This window comes from Nuphar pumila, chromosome 10, assembly GCF_984573655.1.
Source record: "Nuphar pumila chromosome 10, dmNupPumi1.hap1.1, whole genome shotgun sequence".
In the NCBI taxonomy this organism is placed as follows: domain Eukaryota; kingdom Viridiplantae; phylum Streptophyta; class Magnoliopsida; order Nymphaeales; family Nymphaeaceae; genus Nuphar; species Nuphar pumila.
In genome coordinates this window covers 2910247-2931636 of record NC_143258.1, presented here as the reverse complement: position 1 = coordinate 2931636, position 21390 = coordinate 2910247, and the positions used below count along the sequence as shown (strand labels likewise).

At 36.3% G+C, this 21390-nt stretch overlaps 1 protein-coding gene across 1 annotated transcript; it reads left to right on the top strand.

The window, feature by feature from the left end:
* Window positions 1-760: 760 nt before the first annotated feature.
* On the top strand, window positions 761-9548 carry LOC149823256 (uncharacterized). Its single transcript, XM_090020001.1, has 6 exons — window positions 761-1011; window positions 1480-2285; window positions 6065-6142; window positions 6348-6639; window positions 8713-9113; window positions 9199-9548. The coding sequence occupies exons 2-6, from the start codon at window positions 1617-1619 to the stop codon at window positions 9454-9456; spliced, it is 1698 nt and encodes a 565-aa protein (XP_089876127.1). The 5' UTR covers window positions 761-1011; window positions 1480-1616; the 3' UTR covers window positions 9457-9548.
* The last annotated feature ends 11842 nt before the right edge of the window (window positions 9549-21390 follow it).

Sequence of the window (21390 nt, the reverse complement as noted above, 5' to 3'; positions counted from 1 at the left end):
TAAGGGCTATTTATCTTGGAAAAGACATGTATTTTTATTAATAAATTTTTTTTTATAAAAAATTATTTTTATAATTTTAAATTTATTTTTTTGTTGCCAAGATTTTGCCGAAAAAAACTCAAGATTTATGAAAAAATTTAAATTATCACGAGTTTTTATAAAAAAATATTTTTGCTGTTTTTAACTTTTATCACCACCAACCTAGAGAGAGAGAGAGTCGTCTGTACGCTTTCAAAGGCGTGTCAGATTTGGGACCTTGAGAGTGTGAGTCTAAAAACGTGAACCTTCCTTTACGTTTACTACGTTTTGGTGGGCTCCACTCTTTGCTATTTAGGGGTGTCGTCAATGGGTCGGGTTTGATTCGGATTCAAGTAAAATCAGACTCAGACCTGATTTGAGATACCGGAAACGGGTTCAAACTTGAGTTCAACTCGACTTACCATAAAAAAAAAACCCATACCGGAAGCATATAAGAATTAAATAAACCAGACCCGAACCATACTCGATAAAATAATATTTTTTATTATTTTTACATTGAAATTTTTTTAATCTTAATCAAAACACGGGTCAAGCCGGGTCTAGAATGAAAATTCATAAACCATATATATATTAACTGCGCCTTTTGATTTTGACCCGGATTGTAATCGAACCTTCTTATTTATCACCAAACCCTAACCTTATAGTGTTCGATACGGGTCAAACCCGACCCATTGACATCCCTACAGCTATTTAAAGAAGGAATAGGAAGCCCATGCAACCCGCCTTTTTCTTTTCTTTTCCCTCTCCACGTGGTGCCACTGCTTACGTGACTGAAAACAACGGTGGAGAAGGAAATCATTCCGCCGGAGAAATAAAAAGCTTTGCTTTTCTCCGGCGACGACACAACCGATCGATCTGTTTTCCGGCGACATTTGAGTTGTATTCGTTTCTAAGGCCCGTGGGTTGTTACGTTTGCATCTGCACAAGTCAAAGGTACATCATGTCAACGCGCCGAAGACCCAATAAATTAAGGTATATTATTTATTGATCGATTCGGTTCAATGCTATCTGATGTTCCTTATTATTATGATTTTTTTCTTTTTTCATTCTGAATTTTCTGAAGTGTTATGTTTATTCTCCATTTGCTTATTGTGAGCATCAATTCCTTGAAGCATAATTTAGCTTTTGATCCTGATGTTTTAAGCTACCCATTGTTGTTGCTATGGAGTCTGTTATTTAGGTAAATGGAGAAATTGGAATCCTAAAACCAGTCCCATATAGGTGGGAAAAGATCTGATGAAGATGATCATAAACCCTGTTTTTAACATTTGTGCATACATATTAGTATTCATCTGCCCCATTTATTTGTTTTACATGTTCAATAACTAGATTAATTGATGTTTAGATCACTGGGATCATGTGTTTAATTTCTGGTGCTAATTCATGCTCTTGATAACAATTTGATGATTTGAAAAAAATTTGGCCTCCCCTGTTTTGCAGTTATCTCTGCTTATGTAACAAGACTCGTGAGGTCGTGTGTTTCTGAAGTTTCTCTCAGACTTTTCTTGGTTGAAAGACATAGCAAGTTTGCTATCCAGGTTTTCCTTTGGCTTAGCCAAAAAAAAAAAGGAAATCATATGGGAAGAACAAACTCTCATGATGATTCCAAGGTGGAACTTGCAGAAAGGTCTTCAGTTGCTGATATAGAGCTAGGCGGCAGAAATGGTCGATCACTGCGCTCTTTGAGCAGCGGTTGCAGGAGTTCTGTATGTGGTGGAAGTGGGAGAAGAAACTCTGTGAGCATGTCTCGTGGCATCAGCAACCACTTTGATGGAGATGATGAAGTCGAGATGGAACTAGCAGAAGGGTCATCTTCAGGAACTGATTTGAATCTGGGTGGCAGAAATAATCAGCCATCACATTCTTTGAGTAATGGGTGCAGGGATTCTTTCCGTGAAGAAAGTAGGAGAAGAAGCTCTGTCAGCCTATGTCAGGGAATTAGCAACCAGTTTGATGGAGACAGTCTCAATCCTAGTGAGCACGGTGTTGTTGTTGATGGGGCATTGCTCCATTATGGAAACCCAAGATTAGGATCCATTTCATTGAGCGTGGATGGAGACAAACTATGCGTGGACACTGGGATGGTTGTACCTGATGATGTTCTTATATTGACCAATGGCTTTTGGTTCCAAGAAGCTCATCATTCCAGCATGCACTCACCTTCTTCACCATTGGATTCAGATATCATGGCCGTTCCTATTTTTCATAGTAATGGCTATAGTAAAGATTCCATGTTGCTGGTTCAGGTCAGTTGCTTTTTCTTTTTTTACAGCAGAAAAACAAAAGACAGTTATATATCGCAGTAATGGGTCTTGATATGTAGTGACTGAATTTGATTTCTTTTTGTTAGAGATAATTTCATCTATTTTATACATGTATATTGACTTTTATTAATTGATGTATTTATCTGAAATTAGAGCCTTTTTGGAACAAATATAAATGTTGCTCAGTTACTTCCAGATTCTCAATAATGAGACTGCAAGTCTTTTTTTTTCATGATAAGCAAGACTGCATGTCCTTGAAATGCTAAATAGATACTTTAAGCGTAGATAGGTTATAGAAAGACAGTAGTGCAAGTTATTTATTTTTCAGTTTTCAAGGCATAGCCAATTGTGCTAGAAACTTAAATTACGAGGATAGTTTGGTCGGAGGGCTTTAACAAAAGTTGATTGGCCTGACAACTCAGACCCTTGCTTATAGACATTGTACAGATTTTTGCAGTGCATAGGAATTTGTAGTTTAGTGATTTCACAATGGGTCATTTCCCTGATCTTTTTGAGCTTGCATCTCTAGTATTTCTAGCTCAAGAACTGGTATTCTATGAATCCCTTTAAAGGTGACCTGCCTGTGCATTGTCGTTGACAGCAGATCGTCTATTAATAACATACAATTTTGGGATATTTGTGGACTTCATTTGAATTTCAGATGTTTGGCACTCATACAATAACTGTGCAAGCTGATCTCTGTCCTTGTGCTATAGACTTGGATGGCTCCTTCAAGATCAAGAATGCGAGATTGTAATTATGAGCCTATTAACATCCTAATAGATTTGTCAAGAGAACTCCACCATCGATTGTCACTGAGCTGATCACTGAGATCCGAGAGCTTGCAACTGAGAATCGAAGCTTCAATGATTCCTCTCCAAAATTGCCTGTGGCTTTATTTATTGGAACTACTAATTGAAAATGGCTCATGTGCTGCAATATTTTTAGCACTCCTTTCCTGATGTATCTGTCATCTGAAACAGTACTCTTTTGAGAAGAAGAGTACAACTTACCAACTATAAGCTGCATCAACTGGGTTTCATGATCCAATGTCTCAGCATTGATCTGTAACAATGAAGGGTGATCAAATGTTGGACACCATGGACAAAGAAATGAAGTATAATAAAACTTAGATGACTATAAGAATTGAAAATGAAGAACCTTGTTGGGCGTAAGTGGGCATGTGATGCTAAATGATTTGATGTGTATAGATGGAATTGAGGCTTAATGATTATCTAGTGTATGCTTCAGAGGGATCTACTAAGAATGATGGTCTTGATTTTGATGATGCATTAAACCCTGTTCACATGAGGAACGATTTTTGCATAGTGCTGTAAGGGAAGTCTTTTACTTCAGCAGAAAAATAGATTTTGCTGGCTGAATGGTTCAAAGCTTCAAATACATGGATAAAAACAAGCTTCACGAAGCCATTTTTAGACTTGAAATAATTATTGAAAAGAGCATGGGTTTAGAAGAGAAATAATTGAAGGCTTCTTTCTCTTCTCTGGAAATAGCTATATATGTCAGTGTACTAACAACATCCATCTCACTATCCTTGAGCAACAAATGAAAGACCTTGATGAGCTGAGAAACTTTTCTAGAATTAAAGTGGATAAAAATTCTTAATATATTTAGCTCTCAACAGTATGTGGCTGACTTATTTGAACTTGAAGAGTTTGACATGGCTACCCATGCTTGAAACCTTTGTTCATATGAGTAAGCTACCAATGGATCTGTGTAACGGACCTCTTCAAGAACAAAAAGATATAATAGCATGACATTATTTTAGAGTTTGAAAACCAGGCCCAATATAGCCCTGTTAGGCATGCCAATTTGAACGACTACCACTTAGTTCACCTTGGAACCTCTGTTAAAGGAACCATGAGGCAGTTAGGCACTGAACTCCTACGATTAATGTTGTTATTGTTGCCATTTTTATATTTATTGCACAGAACAACGAAAAGAACTTATAAAACAAGTTTTTTGTTGTCTTTTTTACTTTGACTAATCTAGAGTTCCAGATTCATGTAGATCATTTATGTGCTGTTGTGTTTATTTGGAAGAAACATACTACCATGCAGAAATAACAGATACAAGACCGTTGTATGACTAAACTAAAGCAATAACAAAATTAGCCATCTTTTCAGAAATCTTGTGGACACATAATATTGAAACTGTTTTGATAAAAATTACTTCATTTCATTTTATTTATTATAATTAAAATACCATGCTCTAACAACTAAATCCAGATGATAAATCGGAATATCTACAAATCAAGTTTCTGATATAAGTTGGAAGTGCAAGCTATAAGGTTTTGGTACCGTTTGCTTTTAGGTGATTTTCTACAGTTTCGTCTTTTTATTATTGACTTCATAGTAAGTTATCATCTATGATTAACAAAATCCTTGAGCATAGTAGACCATGTTAAGTTGCCTCCTTCATAACTAGACCAAAACAGGTTGAGAAGAACATGAAAAAGAAGATAAACCAGTAAGTCAACCGAAGGCAAATGAGCATCGTGCCTGAGAAACAAACAATGAAGCAATGTACTAGATGGTCTACCACAATGCACTCATTTATTTTATCTGAGCATTCAGCGGGGAGCAAAGAACTATTGTGAGGTCTAGTTAAAAAACTAATATTATCTTATGATATCCAGTATGTTTGAATTTACTTAGATAAGAAGTATCATGGCAGCTCCTGGCCATTAGTTGAGCAGAAAAGTTCTTTACTGTGAAGAGCAAAATGCCTTGGTTATGTTGTGAAGCCTAGATTGTAGCAGCATATGGGAGCATATGAAGAATAGATCATCATTTTGGTTTGAGAAAATTTTGAAGATTGCAAATTCAAACTGAATACATTGGTGAAAGGGTTGAGTTGCTGATATCTTGGATATTCTTAGTGCCATTATGCCATAGTTTGTTCAAAAGCTAGCCCTATAAGGTTTTTTCTGAAGCATAGCTGGAAGGTAATTAGAGGACTCAGACTGCTGTGCCATTGACACCATGTCACCACTCATCAGATTGATATCACAGCAGTCCTTAATGTACATCATTTTTGTATCTTATATGCTATTTACAGTAATCTCTTCTGCGCAAGGGAAGATGGAAAATACCAAAGTTACCGGAAACACCAAAGGCATTGGGGAAGCATGCTTCCCGGAAGTGTGAAACGTTGAGCTTCCGAAATGCGCTGGGAAGCGCAAATTTTTTTGGGGGAAACGTGCTTCCCCCTTTTTTCATTTTTTTTTGTATTTATTTTATTTTAGCTTTTTCGCTTCCCCCTCGTTTTCTAGGTCGCTTCCGGTTCGCTTCCTAGGTCGCTTCCGAGACGATTCCTGATTTGCTTCTAAGTCGTCCCACACTTCTTGCTTCCTAAAATTTTGAAAGTGCCTCGCTTCCTGCTTCCGTTTCCCATATCGCTTCCCGCTCTCGCTTCCTCAACTGACAACTCTGGATAATACATTACTCATAATATTTCTTTCTTTCATGCAGGTTGATGGTTTTGTGCAGTTATACTAATGTTGTAACTATAATTAGTTATTTGTTTTCGTAGGAGTTTGTGTTTTTATAAAGTTGGAAGGGAAAATATTTGCTTTTTTCCAACTTCAGACAAATATTTGTAGTTTCTGTGTGTTGGTCCATGCACGTACCATATTATGTTTAACACAAATTTCGTGATTACATTCTTGAATTTAGGTTTCCATGTTTATTAGTAGAATATTACCTTAATAATCTCTTTTGCAATATTTTGTATTACAGGCTAGGCAGGAATCACTTCCAAAAGTACCTAAGCATATATCTATGCTTGTTCACCTGGCTGTTTTTGGAATCTTTGGGGTAAGCACCTCCATTTAAATATGGAAAGTTCAGTTCATCATGATCTGAACATATTTGTTTTTCCTGAAAGTGGCATTTCCAAAGAAATTCAAAAACAACATGATGAGCACAAGTATCTGCTAGCTGGAAAGATCATCTGTGACTGGTATATTGGATTTTTTTATGTAATCTTAACTTATGCAAGCTTCTTTTGGTTTATTTCCAGGTATTGCTAAGGTATGCCTTGCAAGTGCTCTTTGGGCCTGATGTTGCACAATTAACGAATGATCAGTCTCCACTTTATGTGGACCTTCCAGCTAATATTGTTGGATCCTTTCTAATGGGATGGTTTGGGTTTGCATTCAAAACACACGTAACTGAATTTTCAGAATTGTTAGCCATGGGGCTGACTACTGGTTTCTTGGGAAGCCTCACAACGTTCAGTGGTTGGATTCAGAAAATGCTCAACCTAGCCACTCAAGGACAATGGGTTTACTGCTTTGCTGCCATCATCTTAAGTAAGTTTTTTTGTTTTTGAGTTGCAAAAAGCTAATGAGTCCACTGAGTTGAGACTTCAATTATCTTTAGTTATAGTCTGAAAAGGTATTGCAACAGCATAATTTACCTTTAGTGTTCAACTGAAAAAAGTATTATCACAAAATAAAATACCTCTAATTATGATCTATGAATTGAAAAAGTTATTGTAACAACACTGAACTTTTCATATTACATTATTGATAGAAGCATTAGTGAAAGTGTACGTAGTACTGTCATACATCTGTATAAGTCTCAAAGGAGAGAGAGAGAGACGAAAGAATATCAACATTAATACTCATGAAGATCAACAAAATGTTGAACCCATGAACCAGACACAGAAGAAACAAAGCTAAAATATAGAAAAAACAAAGCTAAAGAAAAGAAACTACAGACAGCTAGCAACAAAACAACAAAGCCTACTCAACCAGGATCCGCAGGATTAGAAGAAACCACCGCTGAGTGAACGTCGTTCAGATGAGAGGAGAGAGAGAGAGAGAGAGATATGTTATGTATTATAATGCTATGGTGCTCCAAGAGTACCTACCCCCACCTATTAGAAACCATGAGCGTAGGCTGCAACTTCTCAATTAGACCTCATAGATGAATTCAGCAAATCGTACCTTGGATCATGCTTTATGGTAAAAAATAGGATCTTTTAAGTTATGAAATTTTGGCACACAAGGCTGTTGATTTTTGAAGATTTTAAAAAACATACTTGTGCATTACAATCAACATGATGCAGAACTTTGTTTTCCATTAAAAATGCATGTAGATCATATCTGTAGGACCTGATCAACAAAGAAAAACTACAAAATTATGAAAGTCAATGGTTTCTAATAAGTGAAAAGGGATGCTCCTGGAGCACCCCTATCATTACTTTATATATATATATATATATATATATATATATATATATATATATATATATATATATATAGAGAGAGAGAGAGAGAGAGAGAGACTAATGCTAGGGTGCTCCTTGAGTACCTGCATCCACTTAGTAGAATTCATAGATGTAAGTTGGGTCTTCTCAATCAGGCTTCATAGATGTGTTCAATATAGTTTATTTGATAGGAATCATGTTTTGGATAATGTTTTTTTGACATAAATTAAGAATTTTTAAATCATGATTTTTTAAGGTCTTAAAAAACCTATACAAACATCACAATCACTTAACCCCAAACTTCTTTTCTAGTTAAAAATGCATGTAGATCATATCTATTAGGTCTGATCAACATAAAAGTCAAGAATTTTTAAAAAATCAAAGCTTTTACGAGGTGGGAGTAGGTGATCTCAGAGCACCCTATCATTACTAATATATATATATATATATATCGTGGTATCATAGTCACTGATATTGCCAATATTTTAAAAATATCGTGATATTATCGGTTTTCCAAATTCAACTGATATTTTCTCGAGATTCTCAAAATATCGTGATATTATCACGACATTTTCCTGAGATATTCTTGAGATTTAAAAAAAAACATCTTTTTTTTATATAATTTAAGTATCTTGTTAATTGTTTCTTTATATTTTTGCAAGAAAAATACTATAAAACCTATTATTTTTTATCTTTTTTATTATTCATAGCTTCCAAGATTTTCATGAGAAAAATCACTTTTTGAAAATATCTCCAAGAAAAACCCTCGCCGAGAAATTACCTTGAACGATGGTGACTATGATATATGTATAATTTCAAAATCACAGTTTAAAGCGATAAGGCATGAATGTTATCTTAAAAAGTGCAAATTAGCCAAAAAATTTAATCCATTATAAGTAATAAATGTCATATAATTAAATCTAAGTTGAGAAATGTCATGTACATATTCAGTGACATTTCAAGTAGGTAAAAGACAGACAAAGTTGCGATTGTAAAGCTAGTTACTAATATGTCTGATATCTCTGTAGGTGTAATGATTGTAGATAGACCTATCTTTTAGTGTTCTGTGACAGAGATCTTTTCCTTCTCTTTTTTCCTTTTGGTTGATCTACAATTTTCTGCTTTATAGTTCACCAGATGTTCATTTTTACTTTCTACGGGTGTTTAATAGGCATGATGGCTACAGTTGGTGCCCTCATATTTGGGATGTCTACAGCAGAGCCCCTAAAATGGGTTTTCATAAGGTTAACAGGAGGTGGCATTAAATTTCGGGTCAAGCAGAAAAGACACCATATTATATCTTGTTGGATTGTTGTAACGGTGTTCGCTGCACTTTTGGGAGTATGCATTGTCCTGCTTTGCTTAAAGTCTGAGTCGAATGAAATGACCAAGGTATTGATAGCATGCTTGGTAGGCCCACCAGGTGTTTGGGCACGATGGATTCTGGCTAAAAAGTTCAATGACAAGCGCTTTAGAACAAAGCAGCACATAAAATGGCTGCCTTATGGCACTCTGGTTGCTAATGTAGGTGCAGTGGGAATTATGGCTGCATTGTCCACATTGGATTTGGTGGTAAGCCTATGTACTCTTGCTGTGGTTTTTGGGTAAAGTTTTACACAAAATAAATGCCTTATTTTGCATTTCAATTTGTGTGCAGGTGAAGACTCAGCATTTGCATATGCTAATTAAGGCAATACAGCTTGGTTTCTTAGGATGCTTGAGCACCGTATCTACTTTTGTTCAAGAGTTGTACATTTTATTTGTAGGTGGTGATCTGGAGGATCATCAGCGTGATCATGTTGCTGATTTTCAATGGAGAGCCATTTTTTATGCTTTACTGAGTGTAGGCTTATCTTTTGGCTTAGAGATTTTGGTTTACTCCATACCTGTATGGACTAAAGGGTACCTCAAGTAACAGTATGTAAGCTCATGCTAGCAATTGGCTTTGTAATAGACAAGGTTCCACCCTTTATTTCATCTATTTGAATTACAAGAAAAGCTTCGTAACGGTCTGATTCTGCAAAAAATATGATATGTTAATCAATAGAACCAACACACAAATTAAATAAATTGTTTTGAATCTCTTGAACAATCAGCTCAACTCACTAAAAAGGCTCTGCTCTTTCAGCATTGTGCTTGGGAGAAGCTCGGAAAGAAGACTAGAGAAGAGGCTTTTGTAGAGGGCTTGATTTTTGCATTTTAGCAAAAACCTTTGTGATGATGTGAGTGCTTTGTAAAGTTTGAGGCAATACCCATGAACACCGAGACCCAAAAGCAATCAGATGAAGCTCTTGGGATTTCTCATGAGATGGCTGATTATTTACTTGTAGAACTAATTGGGTCACTTGCTTAAGTTGGATCCTTTAATAAACAGAAATAGTCGCAGAATCTCCATTTGCGAAACCTCAAAAGCAATGGCCTCTACCTATCACAGATTTGCCCAAAACCCCCAAACTCCACCCCCACTTTTTTCCTTGCTTTTGTCTCAATGTGGGCATATCTTGAGAAGGCGAGGAACAAAAAAGGGGTAAAAATCATTCAAAAATATAGAAACCCCAAATCATTACAAAATCATAGCAAAAAAACCAAGAAAAATCATCAAAATTATCAAGAATCTTGAAAAAACCCTTCAAAGTCATGATCAAAATCTTCAAAAATATCTCAAGAAATGCAAGAAAATTTCAAGAATGCACATCTTTAAAATCCTCATAAGCTCCCCTTTTCTTGAAGTTTCTTGTTTACCTTCCCGAACATGTATTGAAAGACATTTGTGATCTTTCATCCTTGTGAAGTATATTCATTTGCCTGGTATTCAGTCAACTTCCTTTGTTTTGGATTTTGCCAGGTTGACTTTCCCTTCATTTGTCCTTGTTGAGCTTATTCCAGCAACCTCATCTTTGTATCCGGATCAATTATGAGTTGGATCTGATCTCTCCTTTGCACATGATCCAAATAGTCCTTAACAACCCCCTCAAGCTCAGTGGCCTTGGGAGGGTGTTGAGCTTGTCTCGAAGAAGATTAAAACTCATGGTGTACAAGGGCTTTGTCATAAGGTTGGCAATCTAATCATGTGTTGAAATATACTGCACTTGCAAGTTCTTTTTGGCAATATGATCATGAACAAAGTGCGCTTGTATTTTAATTTACTTGGTGATTGTGAAGTATTGGAGAAGGATTCATGTGGAAGACCCCGAATGATTTTCTTTTTTGGTTCATATCACCGACCCCAATTGTTTTGGGATGAAGGCGTAGTTGTTGTTGTGGTGGTGGTGATTGTGAAGTATAGGATTAGCATAGAGATGTGTGGCTCCAATGTTATTGCACCAAAGTGTGGGAACCATCTTTGAAGAAATTCACAGTTCCTTAAGAATGTAAGGTATAGAACTTCCATAGGAGAACTAGCGATGTCCCTATAATGATAAACCAAGTGACTGTGTGATCCTTGCAAGCAGACCAAGAAATTAAAGAGTTGCCTAAAAAGACAACAAAACACTTAGTAGATTTTCTGTCATCAACAATACACACCCAATCTACATGGAAGAAGGCTGCAATTTCAAGGTTGTTAGCGGACCGAAGAAGAAGACCAAGGTGAAGATCGTATGCTTTATTTAGCACCGAATCCTTTTGACTACTATTCAATGAGTTGTAGTTGACTGATGCCTCAACTGATATACTCGATTTACAGCAAAGGCTAAGTCAGGGCATGTAAGAGTAAGGTATTTCATAGCACCACCAACTAGTCTATATTCTATAGGTTTTGGGAGAGGGTCACCATCATGTAAGGACAACTTGGCAGAAGTGAGTACTTTTGTTGAGTGAGATATAACTGATCATCAAAGAAGGTGGCAAGACCTAGTAAAAAGTGTTACTTTCCTAAGTCTTTGCTTGAGAATTCATCCCCTAGATGTTGAATCACATGATCAATCTAAGATTCTGAATGATTGTGATCACAATTGTTAGATAGTTTACATGCTTTTGAATAACTTTTGATGAAATCCATATATATTTAAATATGGCCATGATTATGAATTATTTTTCTAAACTATGACTTATGCAAGACCTTATCATGATTTTACAAGTTTCAATTGATTATTTATGATCATAGATACCAATTTATAACCTTGGTTTGATCATGTAGATTTCATTTATATATTCAAAGTGACATCATAAATTATGTATAAAAGTGTATAGTTAATCTAATTAATATGATTATTTTAAATAAAAAACAAATAAAGAGATGTGATTGTTTCTCATAAAATAAAATAATAAATTTTTATACTTAATTATAACAATATGTGAATATATCGTACTTGTTTGATAATATTCATTGTAGTATTTGAATTTTATAAAATTTATACGATATTTTTTACATCATGTCCTACCACATTTTCCAAGGTCACCATCATATGAGGACAACTTGGCAAAAGTGCCGATTGGTATAAACAATCGTTTAGCCTCTGCCATATTGGTTCCACGAAGTAGATCGATCATGTACTTTTGTGCAGTAAGATATAACTCGTCATCAGGGAAGGTGGCTTAAACACCAAGAAAATAGTGTAACTTTCCTAAGTCTGGTCAAGAATTCATCCCCCAAACGTTGAATCACATGATCAATCTGAGATTCTGAATGACTGGTAATCACAATATCATCAATATAAATAAAAACATATGATAATAGCATAAAAAAAAAGTACATGAATAGAGAGGTATCAACCCGAGAAGCTGTAAAACCAATATTCAAAGGAAACATACCATGCCTCTAAAACCACGCCCTCAAGAGCATATTTGAAGCCATAAATAGCCTTATGAAGCTTATAAATATAAGAGAAAAATCAGGTATTAACAAAGCTTTGCGGTTGTGCCAAGTAGACTTTTTTAAACAAAGCATCAAACAAAAAGATATTCTGAATGTTTAATTGATGAATCTACCAACTGAAAGAATTGTGCAAATGGTTGGGGTTTTGACAATAGGACTAAATGTTTTAAAATAACTCCGCCTGTGTAGTTATACACTGCCGGTCCCAAGCCCGGATAAAGGAGGAGGGTTGCGGTAGGCCTGTGACAGCCAGCATAAAAACTTTGTCATATCCTATGAAAATGAACCAATATGAGAATTTCGTTGGGGCGTTCCCTACTGAGCGACGCGCTGTACTCTCTAGGCCCGGAGGCAGTGATAAATGTGCAAGGGTTGCTAGGTCGTCGCCCAGAAGCGACGCGTCACACCGGCGCCCGGGTGTGGTGTCAAATAGGCAAGGGTTCCCTCACTTTGTTGGACGGGTGGGGGTAAAGAAGTTAGTCCAAGACCATAAAATTAGGTTAGCCACTTGGAACATAGGGTCTTTAACTGGTAAGTTGGTAGAGTTAGTAGATGTTATGTGTAGGAGAAAGATTGATATTTTATGTCTTCAAGAGACCAAATGGGTAGGTGAGAAAGCTAAAGTGATAGAACCTTGGGGATATAAGATTTGGTATACAGGAATAAATAGGAATAGGAATGGAGTAGGGATTGCTATGAGTCGTCAGTTTATAGATAATGTAGTTGAGGTCCGTAGGAAGGGTGATAGAATTTTACTTATTAAATTAGTATTAGGTACGGATATTATTAATATTATTAGTGTTTATGCACCTCAAGTAGGTTTAGATGATTCCATTAAGCATCAATTTTGGGAAGATTTAGATGGAGTAGTACAAGAGACATCTTATGGAGAAAAGCTTTTCATCGGCGGTGACCTTAATGGACATGTAGGCATTAGTAGGGATGGATTTGAGAATATCCATGGAGGCTATGGTATAGGAGAAAGAAATGAAAGTGGAGAAAGGATTTTAGATTTTTGTTTGTCCTATGATATGATCTTAGCAAACACTTGGTTTAGGAAGAGGGAGTCTCACCTAGTAACATTTAAAAGTGGGGTTAATACGAGTCAGATAGATTTTTTCCTACTTAGAAAGAGAGATAGGGGTTGTTGCATCGATTGTAAGGTTATACCAGGAGAAAGTGTAGCTACACAACATAGAGTCTTAATTTTAGATCTTAGAATTAGACAATGCCGCAAAAGGGATAGACATAGGATAGATCCTAGAATTAAGTGGTGGGCACTGAAAGGAGCTAAACAAGGAATGTTTGTAGCGCAGGTAGTTAAGGAAGTTGATTGGTGTCTCGAGGAGGATTCAGAATCAATGTGGAATAAGATAGCGGGTGGTATGAGAAAAGTAGCTAAGGAGGTATTGGGTGAGTCTAAAGGCGGTGCACCACTAGGTAAGGATACATCATGGTGGAACGAGGATGTCAAATTAGCTATTAAGGTTAAAAGAGAGTGTTATAGAAATCTAAGTAAGAGTCGTGATAATGAGAATTTGGAGAAGTATATGATAGCAAAGAAGGAAGCTAAAAAAGTTGTTTGAAACGCGAGGGCTAAGGTATATAAGGAGGTTTATGACAAGTTGGATACCAAAGAAGGCGAGAAGGATATTTATAGGCTTGCAAAGATGAGAGATAGGAAATCGAAGGATTTGGGTATGGTTAGATGTATCAAAGATGAAACGCAAAGGGTTTTAGTCAAAGATGAGGAGATTAAGGAGAGATGGAAAGATTATTTTGATAAGCTATTTAATGATAGTCATGCTCAAGATCTTGGAGACTTCTCCATTCCTTTTCATGAGATAAATCGTGACTTCATGCGCAAGATTCAAAAGAAAGAAATTGCAGAGGCTTTAAAGAAAATGAAATCAAGAAGGGCAGTTGGCCCAGATGGTATACCTATCGAGGCTTGGAAATGCTTGGGAGAGAAAGGTTTAGAATGGTTGACAAATCTTTTTAACTTGATTTGGCGAACAAATAAGATGCCTAATGAGTGGAGGAAGAGTACTTTGGTGCCTTTATATAAGAATAAGGGTGATATACAAGATTGCACAAACTATCGTGGTATAAAACTCATGAGTCATACTATGAAACTTTGGGAGAGGGTGATTGAGTCTAGGTTGAGGAAGGTTGTCATGATATCGGAGAATCAATTTGGTTTTATGCCTGGAAGATCAACTATGGAAGCTATACATCTTCTTAGACAACTTATTGAAAGATATAGAGAGAGGAACAAAGATTTGCATATGGTTTTTATTGATTTAGAGAAGGCATACGATAGAGTACCTAGGGACGTTCTCTGGTGGACAATGATGAAGAAAGGTGTTTCTCTCAAGTACATTAGTATAATTAAAGATATGTATGAAGGAGTAGTAACCAATGTCCGCACTTGTGGAGGGGTGACAACCAATTTTCCGATAACGGTTGGGTTACATCAAGGATCTGCTTTAAGCCCTTTCCTATTTGCGATAGTGATGGATGAGCTTACGAGATCAATTCAAGAAAATGTACCGTGGTGTATGTTGTTTGCTGATGATATTGTTTTGATTGATGAGTCTAGAGCTGGGGTTAATGCTAAGTTAGAATTATGGAGACAGACATTGGAAGCTAGAGGTTTTAAGTTGAGTAAGAGTAAGACTGAATATATGGAATGTCGGTTTAGTAAGCAACGAAGTAGTGATGGGAGTGTAGTGAAGCTTGGTGAGCAAGATATACCGGTGAATGATTATTTCAAATATTTGGGATCCATCATTCAAAAGTATGGAGAAATTGATGGAGATGTAAATCATAGGATAAAGGTTGGGTGGATGAAATGGAAAAGTGCTACTGGAGTGATGTGCGATCGTAGAATGCCATTGCGGTTGAAGGGAAAGTTTTATAGGACGACTATTAGACCCGCTTTACTATATGGTACGGAATGTTGGGCTGCCAAGAGACATCATATTCAAAAAATGAGTGTAGCTGAGATGCGGATGCTTAGATGGATGTGTGGAAATACAATAAAAGATAAGATTCGGAACGAAGAGATACGTAAGAAGGTAGGTGTTGCACCCATTGAAAATAAGATGCGAGAGAATCGTTTACGGTGGTTTGGACATATTCGGCGAAGGCCTAATGATGCTCCAGTTAGAAGGTTGGAGAAATGGGAAAATATATTAGTTAAAAGAGGTCGGGGTAGGCCTAGGAAGACTTGGATGGAGATGATAGGAAAGGATATGAATGCTTTGAACCTCACTGAGGACATGGCGTTGGATAGAAATGATTGGAGGAAAAGGATTCATGTGGAAGACCCAAAATGAATTTCTTTTTTGGTTCATATCGCTGACCCCAATTGTTTTGGGATGAAGGCGTAGTTGTTGTTGTTTGTTGTTGTACTAAATGTTTTAAAATAGATGATATCTTATTCCTGGGCATAGCCCTTGGCTACTAAATGAGCCTTATATATACCATTCTAAACTTTCTTCAGTTTTATGCTTAATTATAAAAATTCATTTAGAACCAACGATATTATGAGATGGTAAAGGTGGTACTAGGGTCCAAGCACCATTCCACCAATGGGTTAATTTGTTTGTGAGCATGACTAAAACAGGTATGCTCAATCTTTTGAAAAAATTCAGAGAGAAGGGCAATGGAGATAAGATACTTGGTGGATAAAAAAAGTTTGTGTTTGAGATCTCATTATCATAGGGTGAATATGAGAAGGTGTTGGTGGTTGTGAGTCAGGAATACGTGTGGATTCAGTTAGGGATATAAGGTGAGGATTAGATATAGAGTTTGGGTGGGAGGAAGATATAAAGGGAGAGAAAGGGGGCATGGAAGTGGTGAGAATGGTCATGGGGAGAGGAACCAGATGGGTTGAGAGGTGCAGGTTCAAATGGTTGAACTAGGGTATGTTGCTGGGATGAGTAACAGGTGTGGGAATAACACTCGAGGTAGTAGGAGGAGAGGTGCATTTTGAATTTTGAGGAATGGTTTTGAGAGGAAAGTCATGTTTTCCAAAAACTACATTTTGACTAATAACCACATTCTTGTTTTGGACATTGAGATATAGACAACCCTTTATACCCAAGGGTCTTGAGCCATTTGTAATCAGATACTTCTTTGAATAAAATTTGAAAGAGGGATTTCTTGTTGGTGGTTTCATATGGAAGCCGATTAATTAAACAAACCGCTGTGAGTAAGACATAATCCTACTACTTAAATGGCAAACTTGACTGAGCAAGCAATGTGAGTCATAACTCACAATGTGTTGATGTTTGTGCTCAATACACCCATTTTACTCATGTGTGTGCTAATAAGTAACACGTGTTCAATACCACGATTTAAGATATATCCAAAGGGGTCTATATTCACCACCCAATCACTCTTAAGTGACTTTATATGCCTTCCAAATTTATTCTCTAGTAGTTTCTGAAAACTTTGAAAAATTGGAAAAACTTTATATTTATACTTTATGACAAATAACAATATGTATCTAGAGAAAACATCTACAAAGTTAACACAATAATTAGTGTCCATGAGTAATAGGGATCGGGGATGATCCCTAAACATCAGAAAACACAATATCAAGAGGTCCATCAAAAGGATAAAGCATGGCTCTTTCCCTGTTGACATGCTCACACATTTTTGTTATTCTTTTGCTGAAAAACAAGAAGAATGAATTTATTTAAGATGTGTTGAACCATGTCAAGAGATGGGTTGCCAATCCATCTATGCCAAAGATCAATCAAAGCTCTCTCTCTCTCTCTCTCCTATGCACGCTTTAGCAACCAATTTAGAGTTATGATGATCCACTTTATTAATGTCCATCAAGTATAAACCATTCCCATTTGTGGCCTCCATGATAACCTTCCCCTTTTTGTATTCCTTAACAAAGAAATGATCATCATAGAACTCAAAGAATGCATTATTATTTTTAGTAAATTGATGTACTAAGAGCATATCATGAGTTATAGAAGGAACAAGCAAAATATCATTCATAATAAACTTTGAATTTGCTGAACTAAAGACTGAATTACCAACATATGCAGCAAACCTCCACCTCCACCAAACGAAGTTTGATTTCCGCCATCGATACAATTTTTTTAGGATATCCTTTTGGTAAAAAATGATACAAAGTTTATGATTTGGAATCTAAAAAATTGTAAAGTCTCTCAGGACACCAATACTGTAATCCCTATCCCCGCTGCAGATATCCTAGAATCCTCCTTACCTCATAAAGTATGCAAAACCCCACTCTCATTCCACTTAGCACCAGCTCACTGCACTCCCCTTTAACCACCACAACACCAATTAACCCTCATCATCAATCCTCTCAAACTCGTAATCCTTCCATCCTTCTAAAGGACTTCTATTGTTCATTGGCCATTGCATCCCATCCGAACCACTCATCATCCTCAACGCAAGGTCCCTATTTAGGTATGTGCTATCCTCTATGAGCGAAGAGCCCTTCTCCCCGATCTCGGCTCCTGGCTTGGTTAATCTTGCACAATAAGGTCCAAATTCACTCTACCTTAAAGAGGTGGGGCTTCCAGTTGTCGAGCTGCTGTGTGCTTTGTCATGCTGCTGAAGAATCTTCTTTCCACCTCTTTTGGTCTTGCCCTACTTTTGTGGAGATCTTTCGTAGGACTTGGAAGCAACCAGAGGTCCTGGTTATGGAGGAGTCCTTTGCGCTCAACCTCATCTTGGGTTCGGTCTGCCCTCGGCACAACATGCGGTGGCGGTTAATCTGGAGGTCGTGGTTGTTTACCGGTTCGTTTGGATGGCGTGCAATGATGCCATTTTTCGAGAATCTCTGGTTCACATTAATCTTCTTGCGCACAAAATCCTAGTGGATGTTTACGCGATTCTGCGTATTCATTTTCCCGATCTTACTTTTCCTGTTGGTGTTGCTCCGCTCCCCCCGAACATTTTTGGTTTTGCGGCTCCTGCGTGAGCCGCTTGTTTTTTGTTTTTTTTTTGCTTCTGCTTGTTTCGTTTGTTTTGCTATGCTTTTAATTTGTTCTCTTTGGGTTCAACTCTGTTGACCCTTTTTGTGGCGTTGTTGAAATCTTGTTTTGGCTCTTTCTAGTATTATTTTTTACTTATCTCTCCTTTTCATGCATTTCTTGTATAAATTTCTTAGGTACATGAACCATCAATCTTTGATGAGGTCATGAAAGAACCCTACTGGCATGAAGCAATGACACATGGACCTTGAGTCACATTCCAATTATTATCAACCTTTTTCTTTCATTGGTTTGACCAAAAGGCAGACCTGGACTGAAAAAGGGCCAAACAGTTGAGGTAACCGTAGGCAATGAAAGAACGATTATGTATGTCCAATGATGTGTTCACTTATATAAAACCTCTCCTATTGTTGTTTTCTGTCTCTCTATTATTAAAATGTGTTCTAGATGTCATTGTTGTCAGATCATAGTGATTTTATGTGTTCGAGTGTTTTCTCTTTGAGCTAATAAGTTGAGGATATTTAGAGTTGAATTTTCTGTAAACTTTTGAAAAGAGTCTCAAATATTTGTCTCGGCTATATCTCAGCAAGGCCATTTCTCACGATATTATAGATTAGGTTGATAAATCTTGAGAACATCTCGGGGTCTTAAAAAATATAAAAATAAAAACATAAAAAAATGAGTAAGAAAATAACATGTTTAGATAGTAACATACATATATAATAAAAGAAATAAGTAAAAAATATAAAATAAAGAAGAAAAACATATTTAAGATGTAAAAAATATGGAATCCTTATAGGATCCGGGTATGATTTCTCTTATGGTGAGTTCAATTAGACCTGAGCCTGAACCAGTACCATCATCTCAAATAAAGTCTGGGTTTGGTTTCACCTGAGTTTCAACCTATAAAGTCGTGTGAGTATAGGTTTTGTGAGTTAGCTCGAAAAAGAGGCAAGCCTGAACCCTTGACACTCTTAGCCAAAAGGAAAATAACACTACAAGGATGAGGGTCAATAAGAGATTTTTCTCACTGCTATTGCTATATTTTTTGCCGCTATTGGCCTATAATGGCCAGAATTCTCGCCTATAAGTCACCACAAAAAAATGACTTTGTTGACCAATAACTATTACATTTATAGGTCACTATTAAAGGGTGAACCAATACCAGCGAAAAATCTCTCCAAAACTGTGAACACTAATAACGGCGAAGTAGCTTATAAATTAAGGTTATTTTTTATGGTGAGATTCTAGCTTGCCATTATAGGCTACCTATAGGTTATAACATTCCTCTCTCGCCATTATATCTTATAATGACGAGTATTAACTTGCGGTTATAGGTTATAAACCTTCAAATTGAAAACTTTTTTTACATTCAAAAACTTGCCCACATTGGTTATATAATTAGGCCTTTTCTACACTCAATTGGACATACTACACCATTTATTTCTAGTTCTCATATACTTGTTTAGAAGAGAAAAAAAATCATAGTAGAGAAAAAAATCATAGTACAAGGCAATTTCCCAACCGGTTAAAATATTTTAAAAAAGTGCATGTTTTGACAAGAAATTGTGGAGAAAATCACTATCATGTAACTAAGTTTAAAGTATCCAAAGAAGCCACACATATGAGTATCAACATTTAGTACAATATGTTACTGTTACAATCTAGCATACCCAAAAGAGTGACAACATTGTTGAATACCATTTATCTTTGATGATGCAATATAAATGAAAAGGCAAAACATAACTACCTTTGAGACTCATAACATGTAAACTATATTGTATATCCTTCCTATTCACACATGGTTTACTGTTCTCCAAAGTTTAGTGGTTCCTTTTGTTTTTGTGTTTTGTTGCAATGCATTTTGTTAGATTAAACACTTATTTGAAAAGATGATGAGCCATTATTATTTACCTTCTGTTTTGTAGAAAGTGCTTCTTTGCATGCATTGCTATACATATCCAATGCTTTAATTCAAGCTTCAGTCTCCTCATTTCAGCTTCGATATCCTTCTGAAAGATGAAAACCAAGTTCCCAATTCATGTAAAGGAAGGGAGTTTATAATCAATGTGATAAATAAAACTTTTGCTTTTTCTACCTCTGTTTCGATTACAGTCACTCACCGCTGTCTATGATGACCACAAACCATCATTGCTTTCGAGAACTAGAAGATTGATCCATGTGGCTGGAGTTGAGATCAAGAGACTTGTGTGCAAGGCGAAGCAGCGATTGGGAGCTTCAACGATTAGAGGACATGGAATCTTCATCAATAATGCTTCCATTCGATAGCTTTGGAAGTCTTCCTGATTCACTATTCTCAGTGGATGAAGGAAACAATCTGTTTGTGCTCTGTCGTCCACCTACTAACATAGGAATTGTTATCTGTAGGGTGGAGGTCTTCCTGATTCAAGATTGATCCATTTCTTTCTTGTTTACCTCGTCATGTGTGCATAAGAAAAGCTACATCTACATATTACTTTTTTCACATATCTTATAGAAATTGTGCTGTATATGTGCCATGCACGAATTTGCTGCTAACACCAATAGCTAATAATTGATTACAGAAAATTACCTGATAAATGAATTTCTGGATGATGCACCTACTACAAGATTTTCAATTGCAAACTGAGAAACATATTCAGTCATATTCTTAAGCACAATGTTGTCCTCTAAAATAATATCCTTACGAGTAATCTGATACAATGCAAAACTTTAACAAATTAAAAACCACAGATTTTCCTATATTTATTAAACTGTGTGTGGATTTGCTACTGTATATTGTAGGCATAATCTACTTGGAAAATCCAGGCAATCTGACCTCATAGACGTGTGCACCGTTTGTTTGTTTGAGATTGCATTTTGGTTCATTTTTTTTTATGCAAAAAATATGATATTTTGGGTCATCAAATTTTGGTACATTGAGCTTTTGATTTTTTAAGCCCTTATGGTTCAAAAACATGATCCAAAACTTGTTTTCTACTAAAGACGCTACCTAGATCACATCTACAAGGTTAGATATACAAAAAAGGTGGAGAAAATTTGC

Bases quoted from the DNA above. Each gene is read 5' to 3' on its own strand.
- LOC149823256 (XM_090020001.1), top strand. From the start codon at position 1,617: ATGGGAAGAACAAACTCTCATGATGATTCCAAGGTGGAACTTGCAGAA. The intron at 6,143-6,347 runs GTAAGCACCTCC...GTTTATTTCCAG, and splicing joins CTGTTTTTGGAATCTTTGGG to GTATTGCTAAGGTATGCCTT. The intron at 6,640-8,712 runs GTAAGTTTTTTT...GGTGTTTAATAG, and splicing joins CTTTGCTGCCATCATCTTAA to GCATGATGGCTACAGTTGGT.